This window comes from Pogoniulus pusillus, chromosome 9, assembly GCF_015220805.1.
Source record: "Pogoniulus pusillus isolate bPogPus1 chromosome 9, bPogPus1.pri, whole genome shotgun sequence".
NCBI lineage: Eukaryota > Metazoa > Chordata > Aves > Piciformes > Lybiidae > Pogoniulus > Pogoniulus pusillus.
The window spans coordinates 38452596-38473643 of record NC_087272.1 but is presented as its reverse complement, the minus strand read 5'-3'; the positions used below and the strand labels follow the sequence as shown (position 1 = coordinate 38473643).

The window sequence follows — 21048 nt, the reverse complement described above, 5'->3', positions numbered from 1 at the left end:
AGAGCAGTGCCTTTCTTCCTCCAGCAAGGAAGTGCTCATCCAGGGTAGTGCTCCTGTAGCAAAACCCCAGCCCCTTGGTGTCAGTGAGCAATGAGAAAGGCCTCCCAGTGCAGAGTCCTCTCATGTCTCAGTCTGGCAACAAGAGGGGTTTGGGGTTGGAGATGCCACAGGTTAATTTCTGTGGAAGGCAGGAGGATGTACAGCCACAGGATCACAGAATGGTGGGGGTTGGAAGGGACCTTAACACTGAGTCCAAGCCCCCTGCCAGAGCAGAGCACCCAGGGCAGGGCACACAGCAACACAGCCAGGGGGGGATGGAAAGTCTCCAGAGCAGGAGACTCCACAGCCTCTCTGGGCAGCCTGCTTCAGGGCTCTGCACCCTCACAGGCACGAAGTTTCCCCTGGAGTGCTGTGTCCAGTTGTGGGCTCCTGAATTGCAGAGAGCTGTTGAGGTGCTGGAAGGTGTGGAGAGAAGGGCAGCAAGGCTGGGGAGGGGCCTGGAGCAGAGCCCTGTGAGGAGAGGCTGAGGGAGCTGGGGGTGTGCAGCCTGCAGCAGAGGAGGCTCAGGGCAGAGCTCATTGCTGCCTGCAGCTGCCTGCAGGGAGGCTGTAGCCAGGTGGGGTTGGGCTCTGCTGCCAGGCAGCCAGCACCAGAAGAAGGGGACAGAGTCTGAAGCTGTGCCAGGGCAGGTCTAGGCTGGATGTGAGGAGGAAGCTCCTGGCAGAGAGAGTGATTGGCATTGGAATGGGCTGCCCAGGGAGGTGGTGGAGTGGCCGTGGCTGGAGGTGTTGCAGCCAAGCCTGGCTGGGGCACTTAGTGCCATGGTCTGGTTGGTTGGGCAGGGCTGGGTGCTAGGTTGGGCTGGCTGAGCTTGGAGCTCTCTGCCAACCTGCTTGGTTCTGTGATTCTCTGAGCACAGAAATTGCAGTGAGCTCTTCCCCGGCTTGCAGTGCAGTCACTGGACACTCCACACTGTTCATTTCCATCTCTTCTCAACATTGTGAAATCAAACCTGACAAATTTAACCTTTAAATGCTTTACAGGGAGGGAAAAAACCTCACTTGAAGTTGCTGCTTAGTCTTCCAGCTGTTATTTTGTGCCAGAATCAGCAGGCTGAGGATGGGAACAGGAGAGGGCAGTACAGGAGTGTCTGAGCACCCAAACCAGCAGCGAAGTAGGCGAGCAGGGCTAGAGGCATTTAGGAAGGGTTTATTTCCATCAGCTCCAAGAAGAAGCTCTTAAAATTCCTTTCCTCTCTTCAAGTGGATGTTTTTGTTTCATAGACACACTGGAAGTGAAATTCAGAATTGATTAGTGGTTGGAACTGGAGAGTGCTGCTGTTTATGGTGCAGACTGAGGGAGCTTCTCCTCCCCCTCTGCTCTGCCCTGCTGAGGCCCCACCTGGAATGTTGCATCCAGTTCTGGGCTCCCCAGTTCATGAGGGACAGGGATCTGCAAGGGGGGACTCCAAGGATGGCTGAGGGGATTGGAGCACTGCCTGATGAGGAGAGGCTGAGAGCCCTGGGGCTGATCAGTCTGGAGAGGAGAGGGCTGAGAGGGGATCTGAGCAATGTCTATAAGTATCTGAGGGCTGGGGGTCAGGAAGGAAGGGGCAGGGACACCTCTGCCCCCCTGTACCCTGGAGTAGGACAAGGCAATGGATGGAAGCTGCAGCACAGGAGGTTCCAGCTCAACACAAGGGAGAACTTCTTGCCTGGAAGGGTCCCAGAGCCCTGGCACAGGCTGCCCAGAGAGGCTGTGGAGTCTCCTTCTCTGGAGCCTTTCCAGGCCTGTCTGGATGTGTTCCTGTGTGCCCTGAGCTGGATTGTGTGGTCCTGCTCTGGCAGGGAGGGTTGGACTGGATGAGCTCTTTGGGTCCCTTCCAGCCCCTGACATCCTGTGAGCCTGTCAGCCTGGTTTTGTGCTATGCCTTCTCTACCTCTTTCAGCATTCTGGGTTGGGGTCTTAGCCTGTTTGGGGTATTTGGGTTTAGACTCGATGATCTCTTTGGGTCCCTTCCAACCCCTAATATCCTGTGAGCCTGTGACTCTGTGAGCCTGTGATCAATTCAGAGGCAGACTTGGTGATGTCAGTGATTCCCTGAGCAGAAGTCTGCTTTGCTTTGTGCATCCTTGTTGGAAATAGAATCCAGCAGGCTGGGAGAGAGCTCCAAGCTCAGCCAGCCCAACCTAGCACCCAGCTCTGCCCAACCAACCAGACCATGGCACTAAGTGCCTCAGCCAGGCTTGGCAAGAACACCTCCAGCCACGGCCACTCCATCACCTCCCTGGGCAGCCCATTCCAGTGCCAATCACTCTCTCTGACAACAACTTCCTCCTCGCATCCAGCCTAGACCTGCCCTGCCACAGCTTCAGACTCTGTCCCCTTGTTCTGTTGCTGGCTGCCTGGCAGCAGAGCCCAACCCCACCTGGCTACAGCCTCCCTGCAGGGAGTTGTATCCAGCCCTGTCCTCACTCACGGAGAGGTTTGTTTTTTCCTTTCATTCTTTCTTTTCCCTTTCAGAGCTGAATTTCCCCTCCCTTTCTTATGCTAACAACCCTGCGATGTTTATTCCCCCCCCATTATCTTTTGTGGCACTTAGCAGCACAGACATTTGTTATTTTTGGAGCTTGTCAAGCAGCAGAAATCTTCACTGCAGTTTGGCATCTCTGTGCTGCCTACTGATGTTCCTTTCCCTTTTTTAAATGGCACAGCTCTGTGTGTGTGTCACAGCACTCCCAGGCTGAGTGGGGCAGCTCTCTGTGTCCCTTCTGCTTGTTCTCCATGCACACTGTCCCAGCTGATGCTGAGGATCCAGAGCCCACACTCCGTGAGTGAGAGATTTATTTCCATCTGCTCCTGTGGTCTGGGTTAGTTGCTGGAGGATATTTTAGGCTCAGTTTCAGTGCAGAAGGAATTCAGTTTGTGTGCTCCAAGGTTACACTGTACAAAGGTACAACAAGCTCCTGGCACAGCTGGCAGCTCCTGGCTTGGGCAGATTCACTCTGCTATGGGTCAAGAACTGGCTGGAGAGCTGGGCCCAGAGAGTGGTGGTGAATGGTGCCACATGCAGCTGGCAGCTGGCACTGGTGCTGTGCCCCAGGGATCAGTGCTGGGCACAGTCCTGTTCAGTATCTTCACTGATGATCTGGAGCAGGAGATTGAGTCCAGCAGCAGTGAGTTTGCAGTGACACCAAGCTAGGAGCAGCTGTGGAGCTGTGGGAGGGTAGGAGAGCCCTGCAGAGGGACCTGGCCAGGCTGGATGGGTGGGCAGAGGCCAATGGGATGAGACTGAACAAGGCCAAGTGCAGGGTTCTCCACTTTGCCCACAACAACCCCAAGCAGCACTAGAGGCTGGGGCCAGAGTGCTGAGAGCAGCCAGGCAGAGAGGGAGCTGGGGATGGTGGCAGAGAGGAGCTGAAGCTGAGGCAGCAGTGCCCAGGTGGGCAGCAGAGCCAATGGCATCCTGGGCTGGCTCAGGAGCAGTGTGGGCAGCAGGACAAGGGAGGTTCTTGTGCCCCTGTGCTCAGCACTGCTCAGGCCAGCCCTGGAGTGCTGTGTCCAGTTGTGGGCTCCTGAATTGCAGAGAGCTGTTGAGGTGCTGGCAGGTGTGGAGAGAAGGGCAGCAAGGCTGGGGAGGGACCTGGAGCACAGCCCTGTGAGGAGAGGCTGAGGGAGCTGGGGGGGTGCAGCCTGCAGCAGAGGAGGCTCAGGGCAGAGCTCATTGCTGCCTGCAGCTGCCTGCAGGGAGGCTGTAGCCAGGTGGGGTTGGGCTCTGCTGCCAGGCAGCCAGGGACAGAACAAGGGGACAGAGCCTGAAGCTGTGGCAGGGCAGGTCTAGGCTGGATGTTGTTAGGAAGTTCCTGGCAGAGAGAGTGATTGGCACTTATCTTTTTGGGAGTCTTTCCAAACCCACCTGGATGCACTCCTGTGTGAACTACCCTGGGAGATGCTGCCTTGGCAGGGAGGTTGCACTGGATGATCTCTGGTGCTCACTTCCAGCCTGTGATTTCCCCCCTCCAGCATGTTGGCACTTTGGTCACTCTTCTAAGAAAAATAAGCTGAGTGCTTAGAGCTGGAAAGGTTCTGTTAATTTGGCACATGCCTTGCTGCCATCTAACATAGCTCTGTGGCTTGCTGCTTGAGGATGTGCTGAGTGTGAAATGCAGTTCTGACAGCTCTGATTGTTGCATCACCATGGCCTGCAATGGGATTTTCAGGGGTGCTCTGGTTTGGGTATTGCTCCCTGTGAAGCAAGGGATGAACTGTGTGGGCAACCTGTGCCAGTCTCTCACCACCCTCACTGCAAACAACTTCTTCCTGACATCCAGCTCCAATCTCCCCTCTGCCACTTCAAACCCATTCCTCCTCCTCCTCCTCTCATTACCAGACCTTGTCAATAGTCCCTCCCCAGCCCTCCTGCAGCCCCCTTCAGATCCTGCAAGGCCACTCCAAGGTCTCCTCCAAGCCTTCTCCTCTCCAGGCTGCACAGCCCCAACTCTCTCAGCCTGTGCTCACAGCAGAGCTGCTGCAGCCCTCTCAGCATCTTGGTGGCCTCCTCTGCACTGCCTCCAACACTTCCATGTCCTGCTTGTGCTGGGGGCTCCACAACTGCCCCCAGGACTGCAGGTGGGGTGTGAGGAGAGCAGAGCCAAGGGGCAGAATCCCCTCCCTTGCCCTGTGCCCACACTGCTCTTGCTGCAGCCAGCACAGGGTTGTGTCTGGGCTGCACTCCCACTGCAGGCTCCTGTGGAGCTTTTCATCAGCCCAGACCCCCAGGGCCTGTTCCTTTTTATGCTGGTGTCCAGCACCCCTGAAGATCCAGGTTGTTCCATGTGCTAGTTCAGTCTTTGGGTTTTTTTACTATCACATCATGGAATTGTTTAATTTGGAAAGGCCTCTGAGGTCATTGGATGTTAGGAGCAAGTTCTTTGGATGTTAGGAACAAGCTCTTGACTGTGAGCCCTCAGCAGAGGAAGGACATGGACCTGATGGAGTGAGTCCAGGGGTTTGGAGCAGCTCTGCTGTGACAAGAGGCTGAAGGAGCTGGGGGTGCTCAGCTTGGAGAAGAGATGGCTCCAAGGAGACCTAAAAGTGACCTTCCAGTAGCTGAAGGGGACTACAAGAAGGCTGTAGAGGGACTGTTTGCAAAGGTCTGCAGGGACAGGACAAGCTTCAAACTAGAGCAGAGCAGATTGAGATTGGATGTGAGGAACAAGTTCTGCACCATGAGGGTAGTGGAGCACTGGAACAGGTTGCCCAGGGAGGTGGTTGAGGCCTCATCCCTGCAGATATTCGAGGCTGTTAGCAGCCTGATCTAGTTGAGGATGTCCCTGCTGAGTGCAGAGGAGTTTAGACTGGCTGAGCTTTGGAGGCTCCTTCCAACCCAGACTGCTCTGTGACTCTACTGAGTCTTCTCATTGCCCTCCCACTCCCATGGCTACTAAAGCATGCCCCAGCAGTGCTCAGAGTGGCTGTGGTGGTCCTGCTTTGCAGGTGTCCATAAAAGCAGAGGGGTTTCAGCTCAGGTCACTTGAGTCATGGTCTAGTTGACTGGCTAGGGCTGGGGTCATAGGTTGGACTGGATGATCTTGGAGGTCTCTTCCAACCTGCTTGATTCTGTGATTCTATGGCTCTGCTGCCAGCATGCCTAGGTTAAGAGCAGTGATTGCCAGCTTAAAGGCACACATTATCTCTCTAAAGATGCCTCTTCTCCAGAGCACTTCCACCTCTCCATTAGCCAAAGGAGCCTTTCTGAGAGGGTTTTGAAGCAGAACAGATGATTGCAGCATTTGTAGCCTGATTAACTTGCGTTTAACCTTCCCCTCTAATACTCCTGGAGCCTCTGGTGCTTAAAGCCAGGTTTGCTGCTAATCTCCTTGTAACACAGCCCCGATGATGTCACTTTCCAAGGCTGCTCTTGCAGTAACTTTGGGTGGCTTTCTTTTTCCTCATTAAGAAGTGAAGAATAACACTCAGACTTTTAAGTTACAAGCCAGGAAAAAGAACCTGCTAAGCCAAGACAATGTTCTTCAGGGAGAAACTGAGTTCCTGATGTCCCACAGCTGCTCAGGCTTCCAGGCTTTCAATGCATCCTTCCTGGGTGGGTTCCCACTGAGCTGGCAGTCGAGCTGGAAGTCGCTGAGGCTTCTCTGATGTCCCAGGAGCTGAAGGCACATGGAGCCATGAGGATATCCTGCTCATCCCTGCATCCTGAGGGTGCTGTCCTGCAGAGCAGGATCTCCAAGCAGCACAAAATGCACAGTCCCATCCTGCTCTTCTTCCCAGCACTTACTGCCAGGTGCCCTTTGGTGTGCTGCCTCCTGCCCTCCCTCCCTTCCTTCCTTCCTTCCTTCCTTCCTTCCTTCCTTCCTTCCTTCCTTCCTTCCTTCCTTCCTTCCTTCCTTCCTTCCTTCCTTCCTTCCTTCCTTCCTTCCTGCCTTCCAAGGGGAAAGTACCATGAACGGATGTTTCTCCTTCATTCCCTCCCTCCTTTCCTCCCTCCTTCCTCCCTCCCTCCCTCTCTCCCTTCCCTTCCTCTTCCTTTCTTTCTTTCTTTCTTTCTTTCTTTCTTTCTTTCTTTCTTTCTTTCTTTCTTTCTTTCTTTCTTTCTTTCTTTCTTTCTTTCTTTCTTTCTTTCTTTCTTTCTTTCTTTCTTTCTTTCTTTCTTTCTTTCTTTCTCTTTCTCTCTTCCTCTCTCTCTTCCTCTCTCTCTTCCTCTCTCTCTTCCTCTCTCTCTTCCTCTCTCTCTTCCTCTCTCTCTTCCTCTCTCTCTTCCTCTCTCTCTTCCTCTCTCTCATCCTCTCTCTCTTCCTCTCTCTCTTCCTCTCTCTCTTTCTCTCCCTCCCTCTTTCTCCCTCTCTTTCTTCCTTTCTTCCTTTCTTCCTTTCTTTATTCCTTTCCTTCTCTCCTTTTCTCCTTTACTCTTTCTTTCTCTCTTTCTCTCTCTCTGTCTCTCTTTCTCCCTCCCTCCCTCCTTTCTCTCCCAGCTGTGCCTCACAACAGCCCTTGCTGTGCTAGGTGCCCCATCCCTGCTCATTTCTGTGCTTCATGGGACTGAGTTCATCTCTGATTTATTATTTCTGATGCCTTCAGAGGTTTTCCCCTTTTGCCCATTGCAGTATTTTAAGGCTCCCTAAACATGGAACCTGCTGAAATTCTGCCCTTGCATCTAACACACAGGCTGTAACCTGCTGACTCCTGATGGTACATCCTTGCAGCAGCTTCTCTTCCACCTTCCCCAAGAAGCATTTGCCCAAAGGACACTCTGGACCCATTTTTAGCTCTGCTTGCCTACTTTCTGTTCCTTGCACATGCAGCTTCATGTTTGTGCACACCATTTCTCTGGTGGACTGATCCTCCTGACTGACTCTCTGCTCCTGTAATTCTTTCCGTATGTAGAATCTCAGAATCAGGCAGGGCTGGAAGGGACCACAAGGAGCAGCCAGTTCCAACCCCCTGCCATGCCCAGGGACACCCTAGCCTAGAGCAGGCTGCACACAGCCTCAGCCAGCCTGGCCTCAAACACCTCCAGCCATGGGGCCTCAACCACCTGCCTGGGCAACCCCTGCCAGCCTCTCACCACTCTCCTGCTCAACAACTTCCTCCTCACCTCCAGCCTCACTCTCCCCACCTCCAGCTTTGCTCCATTCCCCCCACTCCTGCCACTCCCTCACAGCCTCAAAAGTCCCTCCCCAGCTTTTTTGTATTGTCTTTTGTTAGCCCCCCCCCAAAAAAAAGAGTATGCAGTAAATGATTCCTGCTGAGGTCATGGCAATTTGTTTCCATTCTTTGTCGACATGGAGAGCTTGATTGGAGCCCCTTTAGGCATCTCAAATATGAATGTCTTTTTTTGGGGGGGGGAGTCTTCTGTATAAACAGGATGCTGAAGCTTTGTGCAGCTAACCTGGCAAGGAATAGCTTTAGGGAAGTAAATAGATGTCAGCATCAGGAATTTATTGATAAGTGTATTTGGGGTTTGGTGAATTCCTCTGCAGTTGAACAGCCTATGTGGGGCTTCCTCCCCCCTAAACAAATAGAAATGGGAGGTTTACATCTTGTCACAATGGGGTTTAGCTTTTGACAGAGCCTCACCACTGCCTAGGTGTCCTTAGTAGCTTGCTCAGAGTCTAACTGGAGAGCAGGCAGGCAGAGAGGGCCCTGGGGGTGCTGGCAGAGAGGAGCTGCAGAGGAGGCAGCAGTGCCCAGGTGGGCAGCAGAGCCAATGGCATCCTGGGCTGGCTCAGGAGCAGTGTGGGCAGCAGGACAAGGGAGGTTCTTGTGCCCCTGTGCTCAGCACTGCTCAGGCCACCCCTGGAGTGCTGTGTCCAGCTCTGGGCTCCTGAATTGCAGAGAGCTGTTGAGGTGCTGGAAGGTGTCCAGAATTACAAGAGACCACAAGGAGCAGCCAGTTCCAACCTCCCTGCCATGCCCAGGGACACCTCACTCTAGAGCAGGCTGCCCACAGCCTCATCCAGCCTGGCCTTACACACCTCCAGGGATGAGGCTTCCACCACCTCCCTGGGCAACCCCTTCCAGGCTCTCACCACCCTCATGCTGAACAACTTCTTCCTAACCTCCAGGCTGAATCTCCCCATTTCTAGCTTGGTTCCATTCCCCTCACTCCTATCACTACCTGACAGCCTAAAAAGCCCCTCCCCAGCTTTCTTCCAGCCCCTTTAAGTTACTGCAAGGCCACAATAAGGTCACCTGGGAGCCTTCTCCTCTCCAGACTGCACAGCCCCAGCACCCTCAGTCTCTCCTATTTATATGTGTTGCCATGCAGTCTGCTCCTCAGCCTGAAAGTGCTGCTGAGATGGATGATTTTGGAGGAGTCTGCTGCTTTTGGCAGTGAAGCACCCAGCAGAGAGTGCAGGCAGTACATGGCTATGTTTCCAGGCAAGAGCTGTATGCAAGATGAGAGTATCCTCTTAAGTCTTAAGGAACAGAGAGACCAGATCTGGACCCCTCCATATGGGCTTTCATGGTGGGCAGGCTGAATCTCAGTAGAGAAAGATCTCACCACTGTGTTTCCACCACAGCAGGTTGAGGACATTCAATATCTCAGGCTGCTTGCAGGGTCCAAATCAAGAAGAAATGAACAAAGTTCTGCTGATAAATGGATTTAATAAACGTAGAGACAGTGCCCAGGAGGTGACAAAAAGGCTGCTTGTTATAATCAATATCTCCTCCTCCTTCCCTGCTTTGTCTTCCTTCAGCTACCTGCAGTTTATTTACTGCCCTGGTGGGGAGCAGGGAGCCTGAAGCTAAGACCCTGGGTACTTTTCATGGCATTGGAAAGCAGATCAAAGATCCCCCTGAAGCTTTCTCTTCTCCAGGCTGCACACCCCCAGCTCCCTCAGCCTACCCTAAGAGCAGAGCTGCTTCAGCCCTTGGAGCATCTTTGTGCCTCCTCTTCACGCATTCCACAGCTCTCTGTCCTTCTGCTGGGGACAGAACTGAAGACAGGATTGGTCCCTTCAATTCCAGAGAGATGCTGAGGTGCTGGAAGGTGTGGAGAGAAGGGCAGCAAGGCTGGGGAGGGGCCTGGAGCAGAGCCCTGTGAGGAGAGGCTGAGGGAGCTGGGGGTGTGCAGCCTGCAGCAGAGGAGGCTCAGGGCAGAGCTCATTGCTGTCTGCAGCTGCCTGCAGGGAGGCTGTAGCCAGGTGGGGTTGGGCTCTGCTGCCAGGCAGCCAGCAGCAGAAGAAGGGGACAGAGTCTGAAGCTGTGCCAGGGCAGGTCTAGGCTGGCTGTGAGGAGGAAGTTCCTGGCAGAGAGAGTGATTGGCACTGGAATGGGCTGCCCAGGGAGGTGGTGGAGTGGCTGTGGCTGGAGGTGTTGCAGCCAAGCCTGGCTGGGGCACTTAGTGCCATGGTCTGGTTGGTTGGGCAGGGCTGGGTGCTAGGTTGGGCTGGCTGAGCTTGGAGCTCTCTTCCAGCCTGCTTGGTTCTGTGATTCTGTGGTTCTGATAAATGGATGACAACTGTCAGCTTTGCTTGTGCTCTTCTGGTTCTGGGTCAGTTAGGTTATTGTATCAAGCTGCCTTCAGCAGGTTAAGGGTGCCCTGAGTTATGTTTTGGTACAGAACTTAAACTGAGAAGGGAAATGTTTCTTGGGCAACAGGAATGAGCTGCCCAGGGAGGTGGTGGAGTCACCCAGCCTGGCTGTGTTTCAGGGTGGTTTGCATGTGGTGCTTGGGGCTATGGTTTAAGGTGCATCTTGTAGAGTAGGGTTCTAGGTTGGACTTGGTGGTCCTAAGGTGCTTTGCCAACCTGCCTGTGTCTGTGATTCTGTGATGCTCATGAACCAGCAACGTGCCCTGGTAGCCAAGGCCAAGGGCATCTTGGGGTGGATCAGAAGGGCTGTGGTTGGTCAGTCAAGAGAGGTTCTCCTGCTCTACTCTGCCCTGGTTAGGCTGCGTCTGGAATGCTGTGACCAGTTCTGGGCCCCTCAGTTCAAGGAAGACCTCAGGAAACTACTTGGAAGAGTCCAGCCCAGAGCCCCCAAGCTGCTGCAGGCAGTGAACAGCTCCTGTGAGGCCAGGCTGAGGCAGCTGGGGCTGGCAGCTGGCAGCAGAGCAGCCTGAGGGCTGCCCTCAGTGCTGTGCTCAAGCTGTGCAGGGCAGTGTGGGCAGGACGCAGCCAGGCTCTGCCCAGGGCTGGCCAAGGGCAGCACAAGGGGCACTGGGGGCAAGCTGCAGCAGAGGAGGTACCAGGGGAGCAGGAGGGGAAACTTTGTCCCTGTGAGGGTGCCAGAGCCCTGGAGCAGGCTGCCCAGAGAGGCTGTGGAGTCTCCTGCTCTGGAGCCTTTCAACCCCCTCTGGTTGTGCTGCTGTGTGCCCTGCCCTGGGTTCTCTCTGACAGGGGGCTTGGACTCAGTGGTCTTTGGAGGTCCTTTCCAGCCCCCAGCACTCAGTAACTGTGAGTGATTCTGTGTGCTCTCTTCACTGCCATCATTCTTCACTGATGAAGCACTTGGCAGGAGGGTTGTTGGAGGCTTGCTTGGCCTTGCAGAGCATCTGCCACAGCCTTATTAACGCGGGTGGCTTTGTAATGAAGAGATGGACTGCCTGAGGGGGCAGCCAAACAGTGCCCTAATGATTTTGGTCCAGCAATTCCCTTCAGAAAGCATATCTGAGCCTAACTTCAAGTTCTTCTTGCAGTTAATTGGTGGGATTGATGCTAGTAAGTGCTGGAGTTTCATTTCATGTAACGTGAGAGCCTGCAGCGCTTGGTAAAAGCTGAGCCCCCGTGGTGTGCTCTTGGCTTTTGGCAAGGGGCAAGCCATAAAGCATCCCCCTGAAGCAGAGATGTCCAAGTGACAGGCATGGAGGCCAGCATTTCTGGGTTTCATTTTGATTGTTCTCCAAAGGTAGCTCTTACAGCTACATTTGCTCATGTAGTTAAGCAGCCAGAGCTCTCCCGTCTGCAGCTTCAGAGACTGAGATCACAGGGTCATGGAATCACTCAGGGTTGGAGGGGACCACAAGGATCAGCCAGTTCCAACCCCCCTGCCATGCCCAGGGACACCTCACACTAGATCAGGCTTGTCCAGAGCTTCATCCAGCCTGGCCTTAAACCCCTCCAAAGTTGAGGCTTCCACCACCTCCCTGGGCAAACCTTTCCAGCCTCTCACCACTCTCCTGCTGACCAACTTCTTCCTCACATCCAGGCTGAATCTCCCCATTTCTAGCTTGGTTCCATTCCCCCCAGTCCTGTCACTACCTGTCACCCTAAAAAGTCCCTCCCAGCTTTCTTGTAGCCCCCTTAAGATACTGTAAGGCCACCACAATATGCAGCAGAGCTCTCAGCCAGGTGGGCTGAGTGTGCTCCATGTGCCAAAGAGAGGTTTCCAACCCTGACTGATTCTCTAATTCTAAGGCCAGCAACAGCAAGCAAGCAGCAAAGAAGCACTTGTTCTCTGCCTGCTCCTCTTTTTGCCAGTGCAGCCCAAGGCTAATCATAGAAACAAAGAATCAAGCAGGTTGGCAGAGAGCTCCAAGCTCAGCCAGCCCAACCTAGCACCCAGCCCTGCCCAACCAACCAGACCATGGCACTAAGTGCCCCAGCCAGGCTTGGCTGCAACACCTCCAGCCACAGCCACTCCACCACCTCCCTGCCCAGCCCATTCCAGTGCCAATCACTCTCTCTGACAACAACTTCCTCCTCACATCCAGCCCAGACCTGCCCTGCCACAGCTTCAGGCTGTGTCCCCTTCTTCTGTTGCTGGCTGCCTGGCAGCAGAGCCCAACCCCACCTGGCTACAGCCTCCCTGCAGGCCTTGCACAAGGCAGGCACAAGCCAGGTGTGTCTACCTTGTTCACCACAGGATCTAAACAGGAGCAAAACAAGTCTGGGCTTAGAGTTCTTAGCCTCAGTGGCTCCAGGTTCTTTGTCCTCCTTCCTGCAGTTGCTTCTCCCATCAACAGAATGAGGGAGAGCAGAAACTCATGCCTGGGCAAGCCAGGGCATGTAGAAGCCTATTTAAACCTACCACAACAGGCTGCTGAAGCCCAGGGTTGGGAAATCCCAAGCTCCTGCTCCAGCTGTGATGCTAATCTCTTGGATGCCTTGGAGGAGTTTCAGCCTCTTCACCTCTGCTGCACAAATAAGTTGCCTCAGCCCAAGGAGGACCATGGGGCTGGAGTGGTTTTGCATCAGTGTGGTCCAGGCTGGGTTGAGCCTCTAGGATTCAGTGAGGGGCTGAGGCATGACTGGAGCAAGGAGCTAGCACAGGGAGGAAGGAGGGTGAGAGAAGGTCAGGAGGCTTAGGAGTGTGCAGTGGCTGCTGTGGGGGCAGGAGTGGCTGGAGGCTGTGAGCAGGTACCAAAGAGCTTCACCAAGGGTTGGTGTTGATCATATCACAGGCTCACAGGATGTTAGGGGCTGGAAGGGACCCAAGGAGATCATCCAGTCCAACCCACAGGGTCAGACTGGATGTTAGGAGGAAGTTCTACACAGAGAAAGTGATTGGCATTGGTAATGGGCTGCCCAGGGAGGTGCCTAGACCTCCCCTGGCACAGCCTGAGACTGTGTCCACCACCTCCCTGGGCAGCCCATTCCAGTGCCAATCACTCTCTCTGACAACAACTTCCTCCTAACATCCAGCCTAGACCTGCCCTGGCACAGCTTCAGACTCTGTCCCCTTCTTCTGCAGCTGGCTGCCTGGCAGCAGAGCCCAACCCCACCTGGCTACAGCCTCCCTGCAGGCAGCTGCAGGCAGCAATGAGCTCTGCCCTGAGCCTCCTCTGCTGCAGGCTGCACACCCCCAGCTCCCTCAGCCTCTCCTCACAGGGCTCTGCTCCAGGCCCCTCCCCAGCCTTGCTGCCCTTCTCTCCACACCTTCCAGCACCTCAACAGCTCTCTTGAATTGAGGTGCCCAGAACTGGACACAGCACTCCAGGGGTGTGATCCTGTTTGGTGCCAACTGCAGCTGCTGCCAGCCTTACTCTCCTTGAATTCAGCACAAGTGGATGGAAGCAGAGCAGGAGCAAGATCAGTGAGCTCAGGCAGTGACCTCTGCAGAATCTAGGTCATGTTCTTCTTGGGGTATGAGGACAGAGTCTGAAACTGTGCCAGGGCAGGTCTAGGCTGGATGTGAGGAGGAAGTTCCTGGCAGAGAGAGTGATTGGCATTGGAATGGGCTGCCCAGGGAGGGGGTGGAGTGGCCATGGCTGGAGGTGTTGAAGCCAAGCCTGGCTGGGGCACTTAGAGCCATGGTCTGGTTGGTTGGGCAGGGCTGGGTGCTAGGTTGGGCTGGCTGAGCTTGGAGCTCTCTTCCAGCCTGCTTGGTTCTGTGATTCTATGATCAGGATCTCTTTCAAACTCTTTAGTCCCAGGCTGGTTAATAGTGGCCTGCTTTTTTTTTCCACCACTGCCTTTCTTCAAGTCTGCCAGGAAATCCCCAAATTTCATCTAAATGCCTTTCCCCATATATAATAGGGCTTGGAAGTCAAAGGAATTCATTCAGCCTGGTCTCCAAGTGCCACTTAACTTCCCCTGGAAAAAAAAAAACCAACAACCCAGCAAGGAAAGAGTTGTTTTAATTAAGCACAGAGGCTGTGCAGCAGCAGCAGCTAAATGTATTCCACCTCTTCATTGTTGTCCAAGGAGCAGATTGCTTGGTTGGAGTGAAGGGAGCAGAGAAGAGGGATTGTGTTCTGCTCTCCACATGCACACACAGCCCCATTCACGGGGAAGGTGTGAACGGGAGGTGATTTGTAGCTGCCTGCCATGTGTTCAACACAAGCTGCTCTTGTTCTGCAGGCTGCAAAGAGACCCCCCAGCCCCCTCCACACACACACACACACTTCAAACCCACTGCAGGGCCACAGGTAGGCAGCAGCTTTTGGGGATTTCAACAGTAAGGGGTTGCAAAGAAAGCTCATGGTTTAGTTTAGCTCTAGAAACAGAGAGCTTGAGTGTGGGGCTGGAAAGAAAAGAGAGATGAATCATAGAATCATAGAGTCATAGAGTCATAGAGTCATAGAGTCATACAGTCATAGAGTCACAGAGTCAGAGTCACAGAATCATAGTCATAGAATCACAGAGTCATAGATCACAGAATCATAGTCATAGAATCACAGAGTCATAGATCACAGAGTCAGAGTCATAGAATCACAGAGTCATAGAATCACAGAGTCAGAGTCATAGAATCACAGAGTCATAGAATCACAGAGTCATAGATCACAGAATCATAGTCATAGAATCACAGAGTCATAGATCACAGAATCATAGTCATAGAATCACAGAGTCATAGATCACAGAGTCATAGAATCACAGAGTCACAGAATCACAGAGTCATAGAATCACAGAGTCAGAGTCATAGAATCACAGAGTCAGAGACACAGAATCATAGTCATAGAATCACAGAGTCAGAGTCACAGAATCATAGTCATAGAATCAGAGAGTCATAGAATCAGAGAGTCAGAGTCACAGAATCATAGTCATAGAATCACAGAGTCATAGATCACAGAATCATAGTCATAGAATCACAGAGTCATAGATCACAGAGTCAGAGTCATAGAATCACAGAGTCATAGAATCACAGAGTCAGAGTCATAGAATCACAGAGTCATAGAATCACAGAGTCATAGATCACAGAATCATAGTCATAGAATCACAGAGTCATAGATCACAGAATCATAGTCATAGAATCACAGAGTCATAGATCACAGAATCATAGTCATAGAATCACAGAGTCATAGATCACAGAGTCATAGAATCACAGAGTCACAGAATCACAGAGTCATAGAATCACAGAGTCAGAGTCATAGAATCACAGAGTCAGAGACACAGAATCATAGTCATAGAATCACAGAGTCAGAGTCACAGAATCATAGTCATAGAATCAGAGAGTCATAGAATCAGAGAGTCAGAGTCACAGAATCATAGTCATAGAATCACAGAGTCATAGAATCACAGAGTCAGAGTCACAGAATCAGAGTCATAGAATCACAGAGTCATAGAATCACAGAGTCAGAGTCACAGAATCAGAGTCATAGAATCACAGAGTCATAGAATCACAGAGTCAGAGACACAGAATCAGAGTCATAGAATCACAGAGTCATAGAATCACAGAGTCAGAGACACAGAATCATAGTCATAGAATCACAGTCATAGAATCACAGAGTCAGAGACACAGAATCATAGTCATAGAATCACAGTCATAGAATCACAGAGTCAGAGTCACAGAATCATAGTCATAGAATCACAGAGTCATAGAATCACAGAGTCAGAGTCACAGAATCAGAGTCATAGAATCACAGAGTCATAGAATCACAGAGTCAGAGTCACAGAATCATAGTCATAGAATCACAGAGTCATAGAATCACAGAGTCAGAGACACAGAATCACAGTCATAGAATCACAGAGTCATAGAATCACAGAGTCATAGAATCACAGAGTCAGAGACACAGAATCATAGTCATAGAATCACAGAGTCATAGAATCACAGAGTCAGAGACACAGAATCACAGTCATAGAATCACAGAGTCATAGAATCACAGAGTCAGAGACACAGAATCATAGTCATAGAATCACAGAGTCATAGAATCATAGAGTCAGAGTCACAGAATCAGAGTCATAGAATCACAGAGTCAGAGTCACAGAATCATAGTCATAGAATCACAGTCATAGAATCAGAGTCAGAGTCACAGAATCAGACTCATACAATCACAGATTCTATGACACTATGATTCTATGACCTTGTTTGCTAGTGAAAGGAAGCATTGCAAAGGTGGCTTGGCCAAAAAAGCTTTTACACATAAAGGATTTAAGAGAGGGCACAGAAAATAGCATTGCTTGCATCAGCTGGGAGCTGCTTATCTCCAAAGAGAGGAGAATTAAAATCCAGCCACACAGTAATGAGGCACAGATCTCCATTTGCATTTGCACGATCACAGAATCATAGAATCAGTCAGGGTTGGAAGGGAGCACAAGAAGCAGCCAGTTCCAACCCCCTGCCATGCCCAGGGACACCCTACCCTAGAGCAGGCTGCACACAGCCTCAGCCAGCCTGGCCTCAAACACCTCCAGCCATGGGGCCTCAACCACCTCCCTGGGCAACCCCTGCCAGCCTCTCACCACTCTCATGGTGATGAACTTTCTCCTTATGCCCAGTCTGAATCTCCTCCAAGCCTTCTCCTCTCCAGGCTGCACAGCCCCAACTCTCTCAGCCTGTGCTCACAGCAGAGCTGCTGCAGCCCTCTCAGCATCTTGGTGGCCTCCTCTGCACTGGCTCCAACACTTCCATGTCCTGCTTGTGCTGGGGGCTCCAGAAGTGCCCCCAGGAGTGCAGGTGGGGTGTGAGGAGAGCAGAGCCAAGGGGCAGAATCCCCTCCCTTGCCCTGTGCCCACACTGCTCTTGCTGCAGCCAGCACAGGGTTGTGTCTGGGCTGCACTCACACTGCAGGCTCCTGTGGAGCTTTGCATCAGCCCAGACCCCCAGGGCCTGTTCCTCAGGGCTGCTCTCAGCCATTCCCCACCCAGCCTGGAGCTGTGCTTGGGACTGCACCCACCCAGGTGCAGGACCTGACACTTGGCCTTGTTGAACACCATGAGGTTGGCCTGGGCTCAGCTCTGCAGCCTGCCCAGGTCCCTCTGGCTGGATCCACATTGCCCTCCAGCAAGTCAACTGTGCCACACAGCCTGGTGCCATCTGCAGGCTTGCTGAGGGTGCACTGATTCCTCTGCCCATGTCACTGGCAAAGCTGCAATCAGCACTGGTGCCAGCACTGACCCCTGAGGAGCCACCTGGCACTGCTCTGCAGCGACAAGCCCCTGAGTTTCTAGCCTGTAACGTAATAAAGCTAATTTAGATCTTCCTCCTGGCTATCTTTTTCTCCCTGCTTGCTGTCAAAGTGCTGGCAAGCTTTTGGCTCACTCAGCTCCCTGTCTGCTTGTTTCTGCAGGCTGTGGTTCCTCCCAGAGCCTGGCACCTCAGGAAGCCCTGGCTGCAGTGGACGATGCCTTTCGCTCCCTGAGGGACGTCGCCAGAGCCCGAACGCACCTGAAGCAGTTCAGCTCCATCCACGACCCAGGCAGCAACACCTACCAGGCAAGTGCAGCTTTCTGTTCTCTGCCTGTGCAGCTTCTCTAGCATGCTGTCAAAACTGCAGCACTGATTCAACCCCAGATGTCTTCTGCCCACGGGGGAGACCTTTAAATACAGGTTCTATGGTCGAGCTTCTTCGAGAGCTTCATCCAGACTCAGGCACAGAATAGAGTCGTAGAATGGTTCAGGTTGGAAGGGTCCTCAAAGCTCATCCAGTTCAAGCCCCCTGCCATAGGCAGGGACACCTCCCACTAGAGCAGGTATGTTGTGGTGATGTCAGAAAGAGTTGCCTGAGGAAGAAATCTGGGATGTGCTCTGCAGCTTTGTGACCAGCAGACCAAGAGAGGTGGTTCTGCCCCTTTGCTCTGCTGAGACCTCACCTCCAGTCCTGCACACAGTTCTGCTGTCCCCAGCATAAGGCCACAGATCTGCTGGAGTGAGCCCAGAGGAGGCTACAAAGATGTTCCAGAGGCTGGAGCAGCTCTGCTGTGAGCACAGGCTGAGGGAGCTGAGGGTGTGCAGCCTGGAGAAGAGAAGGCTCAGAGGTGCCTTGCAGTGCCTGAAGAGATCCTGCAGGAAGGCTGCAGAGGGACTTTGCCTCCGGGGGTCTAGACACAGGCCAAGGGGAATGGTTTAAAGCTGAGACAGAGCAGGGTTAGAGTGGAGCTGAGCAAGAAGTTGCTGAGTGTGAGGGTGCTGAGAGTCTGGTACAGGCTGCCCAGGGAGGCTGTGGCTGCCTCCTGCCTGGGGATGTTGCAGACCAGGCTGGATGAGACCTTGAGCAGCTGAGTGTAGCTGAGAGGTATCCATGGGCATGGTGGGGAGGTTGGAGGAGCTGAGCTCTGAGCTCCCTTCCAGCTGAAGCCATTCTGTGATTCCATAATGATTCCATGCCTGTGAAAAGGTCAAGACAGTTCTGGACTAAGCCCTCTGATGGCACAGCAGAGCAGGATGCCTGCCCCTGTGCAGCAGCTCTATTGCTGTGTATTTTCTCTCCCAGCAGCTCTGTTTGTGAGGAGGCTACAGAGGCAGGCTTTGTTTCTGCCATGTGAACACATATGTCTGTCACTGCAAGTCTTCAGGGCTAACAATCCAGAATTCATTCTCTCTCTCTCTCCATTTCCTCCAAAGAGTTTTAACTTCACCAGTTAAAAATAGAACTGCACAATGGAAAGCACACACAGAGATTTAGAGAGAAGCCATAAAACTCCCTCCTAGCCTTGAGCCAGCCAAAACCCAAACATCTTTCCAAACTCAGAATTATTCTGTAGAGCAGCAAGGAGATGTAGTTCACACCAGGCAGGGCTTTGGAAGAGCAGGAATTGGGAGTGTTGCAAATTACCACTGGAAAGCTCAGGTGGAGCAAAGCTGTTACTGAAACCTTCTGGGATCAGTGTGAAAGGGGGAAAACTGGTGAACACTGAACACACTTCAACGAGGGGGAGGAGGGAGGTGATAAGATAGACCCTGGAGAAGTTTCCTAGCAGTGTAATTGAATCATAGAATCATAGAATCAGTCAGGGCTGGAAGGGACCACAAGGAGCAGCCAGTTCCACCCCCTCTGCCATGCCCAGGGACACCCTACCCTAGAGCAGGCTGCACACAGCCTCAGCCAGCCTGGCCTCAAACACCTCCAGCCATGGGGCCTCAACCACCTCCCTGGGCAACCCCTGCCAGCCTCTCACCACTCTCCTGCTCAACAACTTCCTCCTCACCTCCAGCCTCACTCTCCCCGCTCCTGCCACTCCCTCACACCCTCAAAAGTCCCTCCCCAGCTTTTTTGGAGCCCCCTTCAGATCCTGGAAGGCCACAAGAAGGTCCCCTGGGAGCCTCCTCTGCTCCAGCCTGCACAGCCCCAACTCTTTCAGGCTGTGCTCACAGCAGAGCTGCTGCAGCCTCTCAGCATCCTCCTGGCCCTGCTCTGGACACTCTCCAGCATCTCCACAGCCCTCTTGTCCCAGGGGCTCTAGAGCTGGATGCAGGACTCCAGGTGGGCTCTCAGCAGAGCAGAGCAGAGGGGGAGAATCCCCTCCCTGGCCCTGCTGGCCACACTGCTGCTGCTGCAGCCCAGGCTCTGCTTGGCTTTCTGGGCTGCAAGTGCACACTGCTGGCTCCTGTGGAGCTTCTCCTCCAACAGCACCCCCAGATCCCTCTGCTCAGGGCTGCTCTGCAGCCTGGCACTGCCCAGCCTGGAGTTGTGCTTGGCATTGCCTCCACCCAGCTGCAGGACCTTGCCCTTGGTCTTGTTGAAGCTCCTGAGCTTGGTTTGTGCCCACCTCTGCAGCCTGCCCAGGTCCCTCTGGATGGATCCCTGCCCTCCAGCCTGGCTGCTGCACCACACAGCTTGGTGTGGGCAGCAAACTTGCTGAGGCTGCACTCAGTGCCTCTGTCCATGGCACCCACAAAGCTGTTGAACAAGACTGGTGCCAGGACTGACCCCTGAGATTGGCATCATGATGTTCTCTGGATGTAACCCAGCTCATGTGCTCAGGGCTGAGTGCTGGAGGGAGGACAGCAGGGGATGTTTGAACACCCTGCAGCCCCCTAATCTGTCTCTGCCATTGTCTGATTGCTGCTATGGGACCAAGCTTCTGCTGAGGGCAGGTGAGGAGGCTCAGAGCAGCAGAACTAAGCAGGCAGCTCAGGTTTCTTCCAGCTCACAGACAGCTCTCTGCTAACGTTCATGCATTTGTGTTAACACAGGGGTTGTTGTTTGGCTCCTCTGAAAAAGCAGTGCCCTTCCCTAGCCTTGCAGGTAGATCTGTTAGGAGCAGGGAATCTTCCACTTCTTCCTCAGCTTCAAAAAGAAGTCCATGCATCAGTAACTGGGAATTGGGTAGCCTCTTGGAAAGGCTCTTTGAGGCATCTCCCTGCCTAGGGTTGGCATAAAATGATGACATCTCCATCAGGTTATCAAACCAGTGCATGGAGCAGCACTGCAAGGGAGAGGATTTCTCTTGCCTGATACTGGTACTGTTGTTCTTTGCCTTTCATCTTGATCTGAAGTGTTTGTTTCTCTCCCTCCTTCCCTTTGTCCAGCTCTCTCCCTTCCTCCTTCCTTCCACCTCTTCTACTTGTTTTCTTGTCCATCCTTCCTTCCTCCCTTTCTCTTCCTTCCTTCCTCCCTTCCTTCCTTCCTTCCTTCCTTCCTTCCTTCCTTCCTTCCTTCCTTCCTTCCTTCCTTCCTTCCTGTTCCTTCCTTTCTCTTTCTTTCTTTCTTTCTTTCTTTCTTTCTTTCTTTCTTTCTTTCTTTCTTTCTTTCTTTCTTTCTTTCTTTCTTTCTTTCTTTCTTTCTTTCTTTCTTTCTTTCTTTCTTTCTTTCTCTTCCTTCCATCCTTCCTTCTCTTCCTTCTCTTCCTTCCTTCCTTCCTTCCTTCCTTCCTTGCTTCCTTCCTTCCATCCTTCCTTCTCTTCCTTCTCTTCCTTCTCTTCCTTCCTTCCTTCCTTCCTTCCTTCCTTCCTTCCTTCCTTCCTTCCTTCCTTCCTTTTCCTTCC

General features: G+C 52.9%; 1 protein-coding gene across 1 annotated transcript in view; it reads left to right on the top strand.

Moving 5' to 3' along the window:
• The window catches only part of SCFD2 (sec1 family domain containing 2), a 204546-nt gene that overhangs the window by 168273 nt on the left and 15225 nt on the right, over positions 1-21048 (top strand). The window contains exon 6 of the mRNA XM_064149430.1: positions 17411-17556. Coding sequence (XP_064005500.1) covers positions 17411-17556 — 146 coding nt within the window. The remainder of the gene's footprint in view (positions 1-17410; positions 17557-21048) is intronic.